The sequence below is a fragment of the Terrapene carolina genome, unplaced genomic scaffold (genome assembly GCF_002925995.2).
Source record: "Terrapene carolina triunguis isolate 2854851 unplaced genomic scaffold, T_m_triunguis-2.0 Scaffold242, whole genome shotgun sequence".
NCBI classification, from domain to species: domain Eukaryota; kingdom Metazoa; phylum Chordata; order Testudines; family Emydidae; genus Terrapene; species Terrapene triunguis.
The window spans coordinates 5,073,658-5,089,858 of NW_020664593.1; the positions used below are offsets into that span (position 1 = coordinate 5,073,658).

At 49.3% G+C, this 16,201-nt stretch overlaps 1 protein-coding gene across 1 annotated transcript in view; it reads left to right on the forward strand.

Annotated features, from left to right (window-relative positions):
• Positions 1 to 2,146: 2,146 nt before the first annotated feature.
• CASQ2 (calsequestrin 2) overlaps positions 2,147 to 16,201 on the forward strand; it is a 56,642-nt gene continuing 42,587 nt past the window's right edge. Inside the window, exon 1 of the mRNA XM_024198410.3 lies at positions 2,147 to 2,568. Within this exon, the coding sequence (XP_024054178.1) occupies positions 2,335 to 2,568 (234 nt within the window). The 5' untranslated portion in view covers positions 2,147 to 2,334. The remainder of the gene's footprint in view (positions 2,569 to 16,201) is intronic.

A 16,201-nucleotide genomic window follows, 5' to 3' on the forward strand; every position in this document is an offset into this window, starting at 1 on the left:
GGCTTTGGGAACCTGATTTTGGCAAGTCAAAGGACACAAATTCCAGCGAGTGTTTCATTTTATGATGCAGTTTGGTTTATGTGTGCTTTAAAACACATGCTGTTACTGATGGGGGTTTACACAGCATCAGAAATGGATATGGTTTGTTAAAGACAAATAAACAACCTGTTCCATACCCTGAGGAGCTGACAAACCGAGTTCTAATTTTACAGCCTAAGTATCCAGTGAATGATCACTTTAATGTGTCCACTCAGTTAGGAGTTTCATTAGCTAGGAGAGGAGTCTTACAGCTCCTTCTAAAAATGGCCAGGTTTGTGCTAGTATATGGTTCAGTAGGAAGGTAATGTCAGAGGTGCAGGCCTGTCACAAAGAACACCTTGTATTCAGCTCCCTCAAGCTTCAGGCTTGGGATGTCAAGTTCCAGGCGAATTTCGGTTGTATGGGAAGTAGGAACTAGCGAGGAGGCTTTTAAGATAACATGGGCCTCTACCTTCTAGATCTTTGCATTTGGTAACCAGCACCTTGAATTTCATCTGACAGGCACTACAGAGCCAGTGCAGGGAGAGTATCCTGGGTCACTCAGAAGAGAGGAAGCTCACCAGACGGAGCTTCTAGGTGAATTCCACGTTTAGCCTCATGTGGACCCTATTGCTGTAGAGTAGCCAAGAGGCTACGAAGGCATGGATGGTTGAGGTGAGACCTGTATCTAATAGGAAGGGACACAGTCTCTACCACTGTAGGGGAAGGAGTGCTGTGTGGGTGACTGAAGCAATCTGTGAGTCTAAGAACCTGGGAACAGTGGGGAGTCTAGTAAGAACAAGGGTTGTAAACCCCCCTCTGATGCCCAGTTGAACTGTATTTTGCCAGGCCCTTAAAACACTTCTCCATGCAGATCAGCATCACCACCATCTTGTCTGGGTTGAGCTGCAGCCAGCTGGCTTTATTCCAGCTTCCAATTACTGCCAGACACTGGGGGGGAGTGTGGCAGCAGTGCTGTCTGGGTCAGAGGAGAGGAAGACACAAAGAGGGGGGCATTACCAACCCACAGCCTCTCACACTGTCTCTCTCAGTAGCTTCATGTAGCTGGAAGAGAAAAGAGATACCAGGACTAAGCCCTGAGGGACCCCACAAGTGAGAGTCTCTGGGAAGAAGGAGCAGTCAGCCAGCTTCACCTGCTGGCAAGGAAGAGAAAGGGATGAGGAGAACCACTCGACAGTGATTCCACCCACTCTTGCTGGATTGTGTAGCTGTGTGAGCAACACCTGGTGATCAACAGCCTCCCAGAAGTTGAGGAGGATCAGCAAAGACATCCGGCCTCTGTCCAATGTCCTGACGAGATCACTGACCTCTGCCCAAAGCTCCCAGCTGCTGGACACAAAGTGTGGGCAGTAAGACCTGCCGCTCATATTGTTTGACATCGGGATGCTTTAGCCACATCTCAATAATGCCTGGGTCTGGATGCATGTTAACTACTCTGGGTGTCAGAAATGGCAAGGTCAGTTTCCATTTGTTCCAGGATCACAGGTACATAGAGACAGGAAGGACCAAGCTCTACCAATGACCATGGATCTCTGTGGAGATTGGAGGAAACTAAACAAGTCAGGTGTGTGGCCTATCTGAATCTCAGTGATGATCCTTGCTTAATCCCCAGAAGGAGGAGAAAACTCCCAAGGTCCTCGCTTGTCTCTACTCCCTGGAGACTGGGGAGATGGAATTCTTCCTTGCAGCGTGAATGAGAATCACTATCATGAAACATTTAATTGCATTTATATTCTGAGACTGATTGATCAATCCCTTGATCTAAAGCCTAACTACTGTGATATCTAGGCATGAACCATACAGTACTGAGAACTGTCTATTTTTTAAAGTCCTAATAAGGTGGATTGTGCCTTGATGCCCCATATAACTGTACCCTGTCCCTTGATAAAGCCTTCCTGTTCCTAATCTCAATCTCCTCCACTCCCTCTCCCTCGCTCAGATGATGCGGAGTGCCAGCAAGTCCCTCAATGGTGTCATATCTGTCCTTTTTATTCATTGCAGGGTTTATTTTTAGCCTGAAACAACTGCTTCCTAAAAATGGAGTTCCTAATGACACAGGAGCTGGGCAGAGCTATGTAAGGTATCCAGGGCTTGGCCTCGCAGCTTCTCCTGTCTGTCTCTTTGTCTTCAGCCCAGGACTGCAAAGTTTGCTGCTTCCCACTGGCCTGGACTGATCATTAGGAAGGCAGAGGAAACTTACACTCAGTTCAAACTTCACCGAGCCTTTGGTTTCTTCTGGCTCTTTTCCCTTCCCTTCTCAGAGATATAAGAAAAGACAACCCAGGCTGTCTCCCAATGAAGATAGCTTGCTGGCTACTGTCAGGTTTTTACCTGTTCTTCTGCTGCAGGGCTGAAGAGGGACTGGACTTCCCCACCTACGATGGGAAGGATCGGGTGTTTGACCTGAACGAGAAGAACTACAAGCAGGCCCTGAAGAAGTATGACGTGCTCTGCCTGCTCTTCCATGAGCCTGTGGGCTCTGATAAAGTCTCTCAGAAGCAGTTCCAGATGACAGAAATGGTACTGGAGGTAAGTGCTGGTGCATGTCTGGCTGCACAGCTGTTTCAGCCAGGGTTTACTACTGCAGTGTAATTTGGGGCCATCTGGACTAGCCAGGGGAAAGGACTCAAAAGGTTCAGGTGGGACAGATCCCCAAAGTATTGGGTGTTGAATTCAGCTGAAACCCTTGGGTCTGGAAATCTCATGAGGATAGGTTTTCCAGTGCTGCTGTTAGAATTTCTGCATCCATCCAAAACCAAGAAACCTTTTTCTACAGAACCAACAGAAAACAAGATGATTGAGCTTTCCCAACTCTCTGGAAAGAGTTGAGGCTCCAGTTTGAATGCTGGGCAAATTTTCAGGTCACTTCACATTTTATCCAAGCTGTTTCGCCTGTCCATATTTTGGACTTGAACCCAATTTTCTAGCCCACTAGGAGGGCTCAGCAGAGGAGCCCTTACTAAACAGTGCTGCAAAGACAATACTTGGCTGCCTTTTTTAAAAAGCTCTCAGTCCCTGCCAATGCTTAATCCTTTGTGCTCCCCTGACATTCAGTTGCCTGCTTGGAGTCTTTCTGTAGCTTCTTGTTAGTTTCTTCAATATAACTATCGGTTTCTGAGCTGGAGAATATGTGATTAATTTCCCAGCAAGGAGAGGTTCTAATTAACTGATCCTTTGTAAAGGGAAATGCAGTAAAAATTACATGGTAGATTTGTAGCACTGGCTCCTGCTCATAAAGGTGCCTGTAAACTACTGGGTCATATTGGGGTGGGGGGCACCTGAATTTAAGGAGGGGGGGAGAAGTGTCTTTAGATATTCATTTTCCACCTTGGTTGAGGAGGCTCCCCTAATCTCAGCTCGGAAAAAGTAAGGAGTGAAGAAGGGACAGTTACACTTTGCTTCCCAGACCTGGGGTTTAAATGTGTTGCATCCTAATAGCATGGCAATTGAAAGCTAGAAAAATAGAGAGACCTACTGAGGGTTCACTATCCTGACAGCATGTTAATCCAGCTTCAGAATTACCCATACAACTTAACAATGAAGGTGACAGAAAAACTAAGGAGATTTTATTCGCCCATCAAAACTACTACTTGCCCCAGGTGACAGAGGAGGTCGAGTTCTCTGCAAAGCTGCGTGATCAGCTGAGTAACTTAACTGCAGATCTCTAGCTGAGAGGTTTGTACTGATGCTATAATTGCATTGTTATTTAATAGGATAGTTATGTGCTACATAAATGGCAATCGATTACTAAATACGTATTTATGGAGGCTTGACAGAAGGTATCTATTATATATTACAGGTGCTACTCCCTGCCAAAAATCTGTCCATGAAAGTCTGTCACTAGCTATCTTATTAAATGTGTATGTGAGAATTCCCCCCCACCCCACAAGGGACAGTCCAGTGGTTAGGATATGATTAGCTTTGGACTCTGGAGACCTGGGTTCAATTCCCAGCTCTGCCACAGACTTCCTGTGTGACCTTGGGCAGGTCACTTAATCTCTCTCTGCCTCAGTTCCCCAGCTGTAATATGCAGATAATAGCACTTGACAGGGATGTTGTGAAGATAAATACATTAAGGTGCATGCGGTGCTCAGACACTACTGTGATGGGGCCATAGAAGTACCACAGATGGATAGAACTATCATTCAAAGTGCTACCAAAATAAAACTCACTTAAAATGTACTCCTAAGAATCTGCCTGTTGGCCTGAATGAAGTGCGTTGGTGTGGTTTGTCTGTTCATAGAATGTTTTGGTGTCCACAGGTTGATGGGGTCTGGCAGCACACTGACATGACATTCTCAGCAGAGATGGTTGGAAAGTTTTTGTTCCAACATTTTTCCATCAGAAAATACCATTTGACTAACCTGAAATTTTTCATGAAATTGGCTCAATTTCAGCAAAATTTCATTTGGAAACAGATTAGAAAAAATGTTTTGAAAAGGTCAACACTTCCCCTTGTGACCTTTTCAGGATGGAAAATTTCAATTTTTCATTTCTAAATGGCTTTTTGTTTCAACATTTTATATAATAGATTTAAATGAAGGGTTGAAGTCAAATGAAACATTCTGAGTTTAGCTAAATAATTCCCCCTCACCCCCCAAATTTCTATGTGCAAAAAATGTTGGCCTTTTGTCCATCTTGGAGATTTAAAAAAAAAAATTGCCAAATTTTTTTGTAAGATGGAAAATCCATGTTTCAACCTGTGCTAGTTCTGAGTTCTTGGTTGGGGGAAGTGGGGAAACATGGTTCTCTAACGGCCCCTGCTATGGGGCACTCTGAGGCATGAGAGCAACTTCTCGTACGACGTTGTGGTGGTGGAGGAGGAGTGTACAGGGAAGGAGATGAGACAGTGTCACAGGGATGGGGTGGGCAGAGACAGACCCTGCTTCAGAAAAGCAAGTAAGCACCTGATTAAAGTGAAGCACAGGTTTAAGTGCTTTGCTGAAACGTGGCCACAATGAGCCGACTGGAGAGTAGTACATTTTCAAGGAAGCCCCAGCTAGTGTGACCAGATAGCAAGTGTGAAAAATTGGGACAGGAGGTGGGGGGTAATAAGGGGACTGTCCCTATAAAATCAGGACATCTGGTCACCCCAGCCACAGTGCAGCCTCATGTGTACCTGCAAAGACATCGGCACAATCTGATCACATATGTCCACTCTGACACGTTCATTTTCAGGGTGGTGAGACAATGTGCCTTGTCAACAAGCCATTGACTTGTTGGAGTAGAACATGTAGAGGTAACTGTGGCTGGTCCAAGTGACCCAGAGGCTGACAGAGCCTGGAGTAAGACAATAAGTGTATATTGGAGCCTCCACAGTTCGCTTTTGTTTTATTAGAAGTGCAGGAGTCAAACCGGCAGTGGTGCTCTCAGCTCCACCCACAACCCAAACCCCACCCACTCAAAGCCCCTGTGCTCAGATACTGTGGTCATGGGCACAACTTAAACAGTCAGACAGCAAAGAAGAGTAATGCCCTAACTGACAGCGATGGTGCATGGGGATTGCTCATTGTATCTTCAGGTCCCTCTTTAGGGTCCCACCCTGGTGTGCACTGGGGTCCCGTGCTGGAGTGTACTGGGCTTCCTCACTGGGTCTGGGATCCTGCACTGGAATCTGGAGTCCTACTCTGGCTTGCAAAGGGGTGGACTCCTGTTCTCTGGCAACTGCTACTCCTTGCAGGTGCAGGCAGGGAGGAGGTACTCCTCAGCAGCTGTAGTTCCTTGGACCTGCTCCTGCATTTGCTGCCTGGCAGGGAAGGAACTATGGCTCCCGCAGCTCCCCCATGGCAGTGGCTGCCAGTGTGGCACCTGGTGGGGGAGCAGCAGCTGGGGCTCTTCTGCCAGCCTCAGGCTGCTGCACTTCTGATTTTGTGCCACTCTCTCTGATTGTGGAGTGGTGCCACTAGGGGCTGGAAGGGAGTGTTGCAAAATGGCAGCAGAGTGGTGACAGTAGGGGTGTGTGCCAGCTGTTTCTAAGCCCTGGCTAAAGGGCTCTTCTCTCTTGCTCTCCCCTTCCCCCTCCCACCATATTCATTGTTATTGTACAGCACCCATGGTGTGCTACTATAAGAGCCGCCATCTTGGCTGATCCTGGGGATTGAAGCAGAGACCTTCAGAGCTAAAAATATATTAGTGTCTACAGCCTAAGCGAAAGAGCAAGGCTGGAACAGACCCCTGTCCTCTTTGGCCTGGGACCACAACACACACTGATCACTGGGTTACACTAGGTGCTTCACAGATAAGTCAGCAGAAAAGTTCCCTGATGATCTCAATCTAAATAGGCAAAGTGCAAGACAATGAAGCTGAGGGGAGAAACATCCCCTCTCCTGCCCTTTCCTTTGGCACTCTCCCTTCCCCCTCCTTCTCCTTGGCATCCCAACCTCACTTCCTCCTGTTTCTCCTCCCCATTGCCTCCTCTGCTCCTGTGTTTTCACAGTCCCCCTCCCATTTGAGACACCTGCCTCTGGACCCATCTCTGCAGCAAATGTAAATTGAATCATTCCTCCTTCCAGTGGGACAGCATCCATCCCTAGGGACAATAATAATCTGTGGGATTAGGGGCTTTGCTTCTAAAATGGGAGGCTTTAGCAAAGGAATTCAGGTTCTCAAATACTGACCAGGCAACCTGCAATCAGACATGGCCTACATCCCTGCTCCCCTCCTTTGTCCCTAGCCATGTGGGCGTGTGCAAGATCCGTAATAAAAAGAGGCTGATCTAGCCTGACCATTTTAAGTATCAAAGCAGCAGCAGCCGCAGGCTGAAGTTTCATGAAGTATTGCCCTAGCACAAATTAGTTTTATTGAAGTTAATAGAAGAGGAACATGCTGGTGCTTCCCATTCCAGAAGAGGTCTAGCAGCACACTGGTATTCTGCCTCTCACAACAGCCAACACAGGCTGCTTTAGAACGCCTATGCTCATAATATACTTGGCCAGTTCTGAAATACTCTAGATAATGGCCTATTCCTCCTTCGTACCTGAGGAGATCAGCTCCTGAGATCTAATTCTCTCTCTCCTAGCACATAAGGACCAATGTTCTTAGAGATGAAAAGGCAGCTTTTGCATCCAGCACTGGATTAGGATTAACATGGCAGTCAGGGGTCAGGTTTAAGGCCCAAATGGGACAAGAGTTTGTGTTTGGGTTAGATGGCACTGAAATCTCACCAGCTGTTCTCATGAGATTTGGGGCCAGGACAGTGGAAATTTTGTGAGATCAGCTATTCTCAGGATAGAGCCACCAATTTGGGCTGAATTCCCTTGAGAACAGATGATTCGTGCGAGAACTCAGATGTATCTGAAATAGAAAATAGGCCTGTCATAGCCCTGGCTGTGCTCCCACTGCTACACACTCACCAGGCTTCATGCACTGGACCCGTGTGCTTTTAAGCTCGTCTGAGTCTGGGTAGGCTCCAGCACGGTTTCTTTCCTCGGCCTCTGGCACACTTCCTGGACACAGATTGTCTGCTACTCCTTCATGGAAACGGGTTCTGCAGCCCTGCTGCCATAGGCCCCCAGGACTAGTGCTGATCCCCTCCAAGCATTCCCAGAGTTAATCACTCCAACCTTATGGGCATCTCTGGTTTTACAGTTCATCTCTTCAGGGACATGTGACAGTGGAAGCACATAACAGAGGCTTTGCAAAGGGTTCCAAAACCAATTATTCTCCACATTAGCTAGCACAAGTTAATAAACTCCTGGAAGTATTTCCCTGCCTCAGTTTCCTCACCATTCTTGAGCGATCTTTGGGCTTAGGTCAAAGTCCTCTAAGGAGTCCAGAATCTGCCCTCCCCTCCCGTGACTGCACGTGGCTTCTCCAAATCAAGGAGTCTCTCTCTAACCTCTGCAGCCAGCTTCCTTCTTCCTCAGCTGGTCCTGCAGTTGGAAAGGACCCCTCTGCTCTGCTACAAAACTTTCCCCTCTGTTCCTCTCCCCCACCTAAGCTTTTCTGTGAATTCTGAGTTTTTAAAAACTAGCACTACCACCTGGTTTCTTTGTTTGCCTGTTTGGGGATTTTCCGCTCTCCAGACCTACCTCTGGTCTGAGCTGGGAGGTGATTGGATATCCTCCTCAGCATACCCACTGTTCAGCCAGAGCACAGGCATTAAGTTTAACAACCTCTTTTGTTTGTTCTGTAGCTTTGTCCAAATGAGGGAGTGGTCACGATGCTGATATGCGTCAGGGACCCTGTCGGCCCATATTTGAGTCACTACACATTGAGGCATTCAGTAATACAGCAATTTCATAACATTAACCAGAATTCATAAGTTGTACATACACTCCCCAGATCACCACAAGAGCCTTCTTGCTTTGACATGGAAATTATAGGGGTGACTTCAGCTTTGAATCTGATTCACCCCAGATATTCAAAGGTGCTAGAGCTTGGGGATCTAGTTTTGCACAACTGTAGTCCAGTATTAGTGCACATAAAACTAACCAATCTCTCTAGGCACCCATGTTGTACCTTTGGTCCTGTCTCCTTGATTGACTGAAAAGGATGTCATCCTTCTTCACTGAAAATATGCTCATGAGATGGGGACCTGAGTCCAGCACCCAGTGGACAGGTATCCACAGTACACAAGCCAGGTTAATTAGCATTGACTGGCGCTCATGCTTGCAGCATGAGCAAGAGAGGCCAAAGACTGAATGGGCTACAGAGATTGAACATGCTTCTAACTCCTAAGGACATGGCACAGATAAGGCACATGTGTAGGGCAGGGTGCATGGAGGAAGCTTGCACTGCTCCATTTGCCATATCTGTTCTGGGGATAAAGAGAAGCTTTCAGAGTCCATGGCTGCCAGCCAGTCCAGCAACTTTCATCAGCACTAAATTCATGAAGGGGAAAAAAAAGGGGGGGTGGTGGTGGGAGATCATCTCCAATACCCTGGCCCTGTAGGCCATATGTGCTGCTCTCTATCCACCAGCTACTGCATAGCAGAGAAAGAGCACTGATGTGCAGTAATAACACCTAGAGCTGTGTGTCTGTACAGCTCAAAGCACTTAAAAAAAAAAAAAAAAGAGAGAGAGCAGATAAGCATCATTCTTCCCATTTTGCAGTTGTGTGAAATGAGGCCCAGAGCAGCCAAATGACGTGTCCAAGGTCACACAGCAACTCAGTGGCAGAGTCAGGAATAGAACGCAAGTCTGCCCACACCTTGGTCTGTGCCCTACCTACTTGACTATCTTCCCTCTTTAAAAGACAAAGCACCCTTACCAAGTCTCAGCAGGGAGTTTTCACTAGGTGTGAGGGGTTAGTAATACAAAACTCCATGCTTTGCCCCCATTCCTGTGTTTGAAAGGGAGAGTGTGTGCTAAGATCACCCTCTGGTACTCCAGCTGTTCATGGCCAGCTGTCATCAAGAAGCCATCAGTGAGAGTTCCTTGTTGGCTAAAGCATTATGAAAGTAGAAATGACAGCTGTTTGTTCCGGGAGCAGGGAGCAACTAACTCCAGGCCCTCTAGAACTCTTCTCTCCAAGAAAGTTCAACGGTCAACTGGTCCTTGGATATAACCAACACTATGCAGCTGCTACATGGAGACTCTATAGAGCCCTAAGGGAGAAGGGCTTGGGCTAGTATCCAGACACTATGCAAAGCCAGGGCTGCTACGGAGCCCCAGGTGATCCTAACACCGGGTAGGCAGCTGTGCTCTTCGCCCAACTGGATAGCAAGCACACTCTGGGGCTGCCATGCAAGCCTATTAAGCCATATGGATTGCTTCATCTTTTTATTGTCCTCCCTTATAGCATTTATAAAACAAGATTTGAGGATTGTCATTGTGTCAATGAAGCCTAGAACGTCTGTTGAGTCAGTGTGAACTAATGGAAACAGCTATAATCATGGTAGACAGCTGCTTTGTTCAGAAGTGATGATTGAACCTGGTGATTTGCAGACAGTTACTGTCCAGTTTTTAAGTGCTCAGCCTTTCTGATTTTATGAATTTCACTGGTGTGGTGTACAGGTTAAAGACAGACATGCATCTGTGCCATGCATGGGCTGCAGGTACAAGAGGCTTGGGGAGGCTAAGCCTCCCCAAATGGGGCAAGAAATGCCAGATGCAGCTGAAGAGTTCAGATCCAGATGTGAATTCTCCCAAGACTACAGGAGTTTCAGATCCAGGAATCTGCCTCGGAACCATTTCAGGTATCAACACAAAAACCCAAATTGCACCTGGCAGGGGGTCACAGCCCTGAGCCCTGCTCAGCACCAGCCAAGCATGGAGAATAGAGGGGGTAAGCGGCACTGACCGAGGGGATGGGGCTTTATGCACCAGCCTCCTGGACACTGAGGTGCTGGAGGAGGGATTGCGCTCCCTGAGCTCCCACTGAACCAGGGCGACTGCACTGCCCTCAGCATGGACCTGTGCATTAGTGATGGAATCAGGCCTGAAGTTTAAAAGGAGACGCTCTTATGCTTAGACAAAGCAGGGCAGAGGAAACGGGGATTAGAAATGGCCTCATCACCACTGAATTCCCCCCCCCCCCCCGCCCCATCTGTGCCTTCTTGCCTCAGTTCTCTTCAGAGGGGAGTTTAGTTTTGTGGGCCAGTTGCACAGTGTTAGGGCAGTTCTGGTTTCAAATACTGCAAACAGAGGGGCAGGCCCGTATAGATCAATGACATGCCCAGCTCCACATGGATGTTCAGTGTGTCGGCTGCCCAGCTCAGTCAGCAAAATAACCTTCCTGGTGATGCCACTGAGCAGTGGTTAAACGAAGTGCCAGAGAGCTGTGTGGGAATCATGCTGAGACATGACTGGACCCCAATCAGTGTCCCTTTAGCTCATGGTTGGAAACTTGTGCCTTGGCTGAGAGCACACTTCACATTAGGAATGCCCAGTTCAGATAAAAATACAAACCTAACAATGTTCAACCTTTTGTCAGGCATCCAAAGAGCATATTAAGTTCCCACTGTGCAGAGATACTCCACTGTGTGTAATTAATGCCCACAAAGCTGCATGCCAGGATCGCTAGCTGAGAAATCCACCTTCCAGTGGGGAGACATCCAGAGAAGGGGCTCAGCCAGAGAGTGACTTTTTGGTGTTGGCGTTTTGTCTTTCAAGGCCTGCTTTCTGATTTGAGGGGCAGCAGCGTTCTGGAGGGGAGCCTCGGTGCTGAGTGGCCTCCCCATCTGGTTCTAATGGAGAAAGGGGGAGACTGGGTGATAAGTCGGCTCCCCTCTGGTCCCAGTGCTGGAGGGTATGATCCCCAGTAGCCACTCAGCTAGGATGACCAGACAGCAAATGTGAAAAATCAGGGGGGGGGGGCACAATAGGAGCCTATACAAGAAAAAGACCCAAAAATCAGGACTGTCCCTATAAAATTGGGACATCTGGTCACCCTATACTCAGCTGAGCCCCACCACCTATGTTCACCCCTACCAACACACTCCAAGACTCAGATCTCAGAAGCCTGTGGGGCTGTCTGGTGCACAACTTCTCAACAGCCCAGAGCGCCACTACCAGAGCTATGGTGACAGATGCAATAGAGAGGCAACTGGGCACCACCACCCAGCTATTGCTGCAGCTGGAAGGGGAAAAGGGTCTCCTTCTGCCCAACAGGTCACCTCTAGCGCTAAAGAGCAGGGGAAGCCAATCACTGGGTGGAGGTGCAGGGAGGGAGACAGTCTATTATCCTGCAAGGCTGCACATGGACTCAGAACATTTGACTAAACACCCAGGTTTTTGGCCACTGCTCCAAACAGTTTCCCAGCATTTTCGACACTCATTGACAGCCAGTTCCTGACCATCAACATATGCTTTAGCGTAGAGCAGTGGTCTCCAACCTTTTTATGCCCAAGATCACTTTTTGAATTTAAGGGCAACCCAGGGTCTACCCCACCCCTTACTTGAGGCCCCATCCCTTCCCCAAAGCCCTGCCCACTCCATCCCCCCCTCCCTCCCTCCCACCAGGCTGGGGCAGGGAGTGGGGTTTGGGAGAGGGTGCGGGCTCCGGGTTGGGGCTGAGGGGTTCACAGTGTGGAAGGGGGCTCTGGGCTGAGCCTGGGGTAGGGGTGCAGGAGAGGGCTCTGAGCTGGGGCAATGTTGTGGTGCAGGGAGGTGAAGGGTCTGGGAAGGACTTTGGGTGTGGGAGGGGCTGGGGCAGGGGGTTGGGGGACTCAGGGCTGGATGTTGGGGTGAGGGGTCCCACGAGGCAGCACTTTCTTCAAGCAGCTCCCAGTCAGCAGCACAGTGGGGCGAAGGCAGGCTCCCTGCCTGCCCCAGCCCCACACCGCTCAAGGAAGGGGCCAACATGTCCCTGCAGCCCCTGGAGGTGGGGCCACATGGCTCCGCATGTTGCCCCTCTCTTCAGGCACTGCCCCTACAGCTCTCATTGGCCACAGTTCCCCATTCTCAGCCAATGGGAGCTGTGGGGGCAGTGCCTGCAGGCAGAAGAAGCAGGTTTGCACATGCTGAGACCCCTGGCCCCCGCCTCCCCTGGGGCATGCTGGCCACTTCTGGGAGTGGCGTGGGGCCAGGGCAGGCAGGAAGCCCTCCTTAGCCCCGCTGCGCTGCCAGAGATCATGATCGACTGGGAGAGTCTCCAGGATCAACCAGCTGACCACAATCAACCCGTAGGTGACCACTGGACTAGATTATCAGAATGGTCCCTTCTAGCCCTTATTGTTATCAAATGTGCACTGCTAGAAGCACATCTGGGCCTTCCAGTTGACTCCCATGTAGATTTTGCTCCCGGAGGCTGCATGCACTTGTAGCTGCACAGAGGTCTTGAAAAGAAATGGGGGGTGGGGGGAGAGGATTCCGGTTATTGGACCTGAGGCAGTTGAGTAGCATTGCCTTAAATTTGTATTCTCTTAGATAAGTCACCTTAGTATAGAGGAGCCACTGGAAGGGCAGGAACAACAGGGAAATGTAAAAGGGAGAATGCAGCACCTTGGGGAGGTTTCCCTTCATTCTCTCTCCTTCCTTTCCAGTCTCTTATTCTTCCAGCTCTGCAGACTGGAAAAGAAACTGTCCTTGTTTAGCAGGAAGCTATTAATGCCAACTCCCTCTCACAGAGTCCACTCACCACATGTGGCACCTCCTCCTGGCCACTCTGGGGAGTCCACTTGTTCCAGGTCAGGGGCCCCCTTCTGCTCTCTGTTGCCACTTTCTCTGCAACTCCAGGTGCTCCTCCTTCATAACTTGACCCTCCAGTCAGGTCACTGCATGTTTCCCCCTTCTGGGGTACCAAGGGGTTTTATTACCAGCAGCCTTCCCATTTACTGCCCTACAGTGCCATTTCCCCAGTGGCTGGCAGGGGAACCCAGGCCCTCTACTCCAGGTTCCAGCTCAGGGAGCCTCTAGTCAGCAGCCAAGGTCTGTTCCCTTTTCCCTGAGCCTTTCCTTACCTTCTGGCTCTCCACCCTTCTCTGTGCTTGCCAGCCTCATCACAACTCCCTGCTCCCAGGGAGCAACCATAGGCAAACTGCCTCTATAGCACCAACCAACCAACCATCCATCCCCTCCCAAGAAGTGACTAGAGACACTTCCCTACAGCCTCTCTGCTATCAGTTCCCTGGCTTTATAAAAGCCAGGCCTGTTCCCACACAGGTGAGCTTCCCCTAATTAGGGCTTTCCTCTCAGCCTTCAATCTCCCAACTTGCAGCCTAGTAGGCTAATTGGCCCATCTGGCCTCCATTAACCCCTCCAGGGTAAGTGTAGGGTGAACACCACATCACACTCCCCCAGAGATCCAAATTCATCACCCCTGTCCATCCCTGCCAGTCGGGGGAGCTGAGAAATGCTAGCACTTTAGTGGGGCCCTGCCAGGCGTGAGGCCAAGGGAAGTTCAGGCCACAAAACAAGCTACCATCCTACAATGGGAAGCAGACAAAGCTGAGATTTCCCCAGGGCTCCCCTCACCTTCCCTCGGCTTCTCTGCCATTTGAGAAAAAAACTGACATAAAATACAAGCCTCAGCATGACCATTAATATTTCCATCAGAATTATAATCATCCCTCTCTGCGAAGTGAAGGGAGAATGGTCAGCTGCAGATCTCAAGAACTGCCTTCCTCACAGTCTGCCCAGACAGAATGCCTCTCTGCCCCTCCTCTAGTCTACCCAACCTCACTTTTGCTGTTATACATCCGGAGATTTTGGAAACAGCCTTGAGGGCCTTATTAATCACCCAAAAGCTTTCAGCTCCAAAGCCTAAGCCCAAGTAGGTACAGAGAGCTCTCCCTTAGGCCCCAACAGTTCTGGAAAGGAGATGTTTCCTCTCCCTGCTTGAGACAGAGATTCATGTTGCTGTTATTCCAGCTGTCAGTGACTCAGACTCATAGACTTTAAAGCCAGAAGGGACCATCATGATCATCTCAGTCTGGCCTCCTGCACATCACAGTCTCAGAACTTCACCCTCCCAACATAGGCGCCAACTTTTCCCGGAGCCGGTGGGTGCTCAAGTCCCCCCTGCTCCCAGCCCTGCCTCAACTCCACCCCTGCCCTGCCCCCTCCCACCCCCATTCCAACCCCTTCCCCAAAGTCCCCCCCCAACTCGGCCCCCTCCCTGCCCCTATTGGACCCCTTCCCTAAATCCTCGCCCCGGCCCCGCCTCTTCCCCAAGCGCGCCGTGTTCCCACTCCTCCCCCCTACCTCCCAGTGCTTCCCGTGCAAAACAGCTGTTTCGCGGCGCAAGCGCTGGGAGCCAGGGGGAAAAGCGGAGACGCAGCGCGCTCAGGGGAGGAGGCGGAGCAGAGACGGAGGTGAGCTGGGGAAGGGGGGCAGGGTGGGGAGCTGCCAATGGGTGCAGAGAAGCCACCAATTTTTCCCCATGGGTGCTCCAGCCCCGGAGCACCCACGGAGTCGGCGCCTATGCCTCCCAATGCTGTAATAGATCCCTAACTTCTGGCTGAGTTACTGACATTCTCAAATCATTATTTAAAGACTTCAAGTTACAGAGAATCCACCATTTACTCTAGTTAAACCAACAAATGACTCATGCTCCAGGCTGCAGAGGAAGGTACCCCCCCCCCCAAGGTCTCTGCCAATCTGACCATGGGGAAAATTCCTTCCTGACCCTATCTATGGCAATCAGTTAGACCCTGAGCATGTGGGCAAGATCCACCAGACAGACATCTGGGAAAAGGAACAAAGAGTCCTGTGGCACCTTATAGACTAACAGACATATTGGAGCATAAGCTTTCGTGGGTGAATACCCACTTTGTCAGACGCCGCACACCTGGGAAAGAATTCTGTGACCTCTGATACCATCAGCCATGAGGTCATGCTGACTTGCCTTTAAGAGCTGGGGTGTGTAGAACTAATTGCTTTGGGCTGACTCCACTAGTTCCTCTCCAACAGATGCCAAAGGCCCATGATGAGCAATGTCCCTCCTCCCTGAGCTCTCATCAGTGCCGCTCCACAGGTCTTTGTCTTGTCAACCCCTTTACTCACCATCTGTGTAAGGTCTCTAGGGCAGTTCGTGAAGCACCATGAGCTCCATTTCCATCATAAGAACATAAGAACATAAGAAAGGCCGTACCGGGTCAGACCAAAGGTCCATCTAGCCCAATATCCTGTCTACCGACAGTGGCCAATGCCAGGTGCCCTAGAGGGAGTGAACCTAACAGGCAATGATCAAGTGATCTCTCTCCTGCCATCCATCTCCATCCTCTGACAGACAGAGGCTAGGGACACCATTCCTTACCCGTCCTGGCTAATAGCCATTAATGGACTTAACCACCATGAATTTATCCAGTTCTCTTTTAAACTCTGTTATAGTCCTAGCCTTCACAACCTCCTCAGGCAAGGAGTTCCACAGGTTGACTGTGCACTGTGTGAAGAAGAACTTCCTTTTATTTGTTTTAAACCTGCTGCCTATTAATTTCATTTGATGACCCCTAGTTCTTGTATTATGGGAATAAGTAAATAACTTTTCCTTATCCACTTTCTCCACATCACTCACGATTTTATATACCTCTATCATATCCCCCCTTAGTCTCCTCTTTTCCAAGCTGAAGAGTCCTAGCCTCTTTAATCTCTCCTCATATGGGACCCGTTCCAAACCCTTAATCATTTTAGTTGCCCTTTTCTGAACCTTTTCTAGTGCCAGTATATCTTTTTTGAGATGAGGAGACCACATCTGTACGCAGTATTCGAGATGAGGGCGTACCATGGATTTATATAAGGGCAATAATATATTCTCAGTCTTATTCTCTATCCCCTTTTT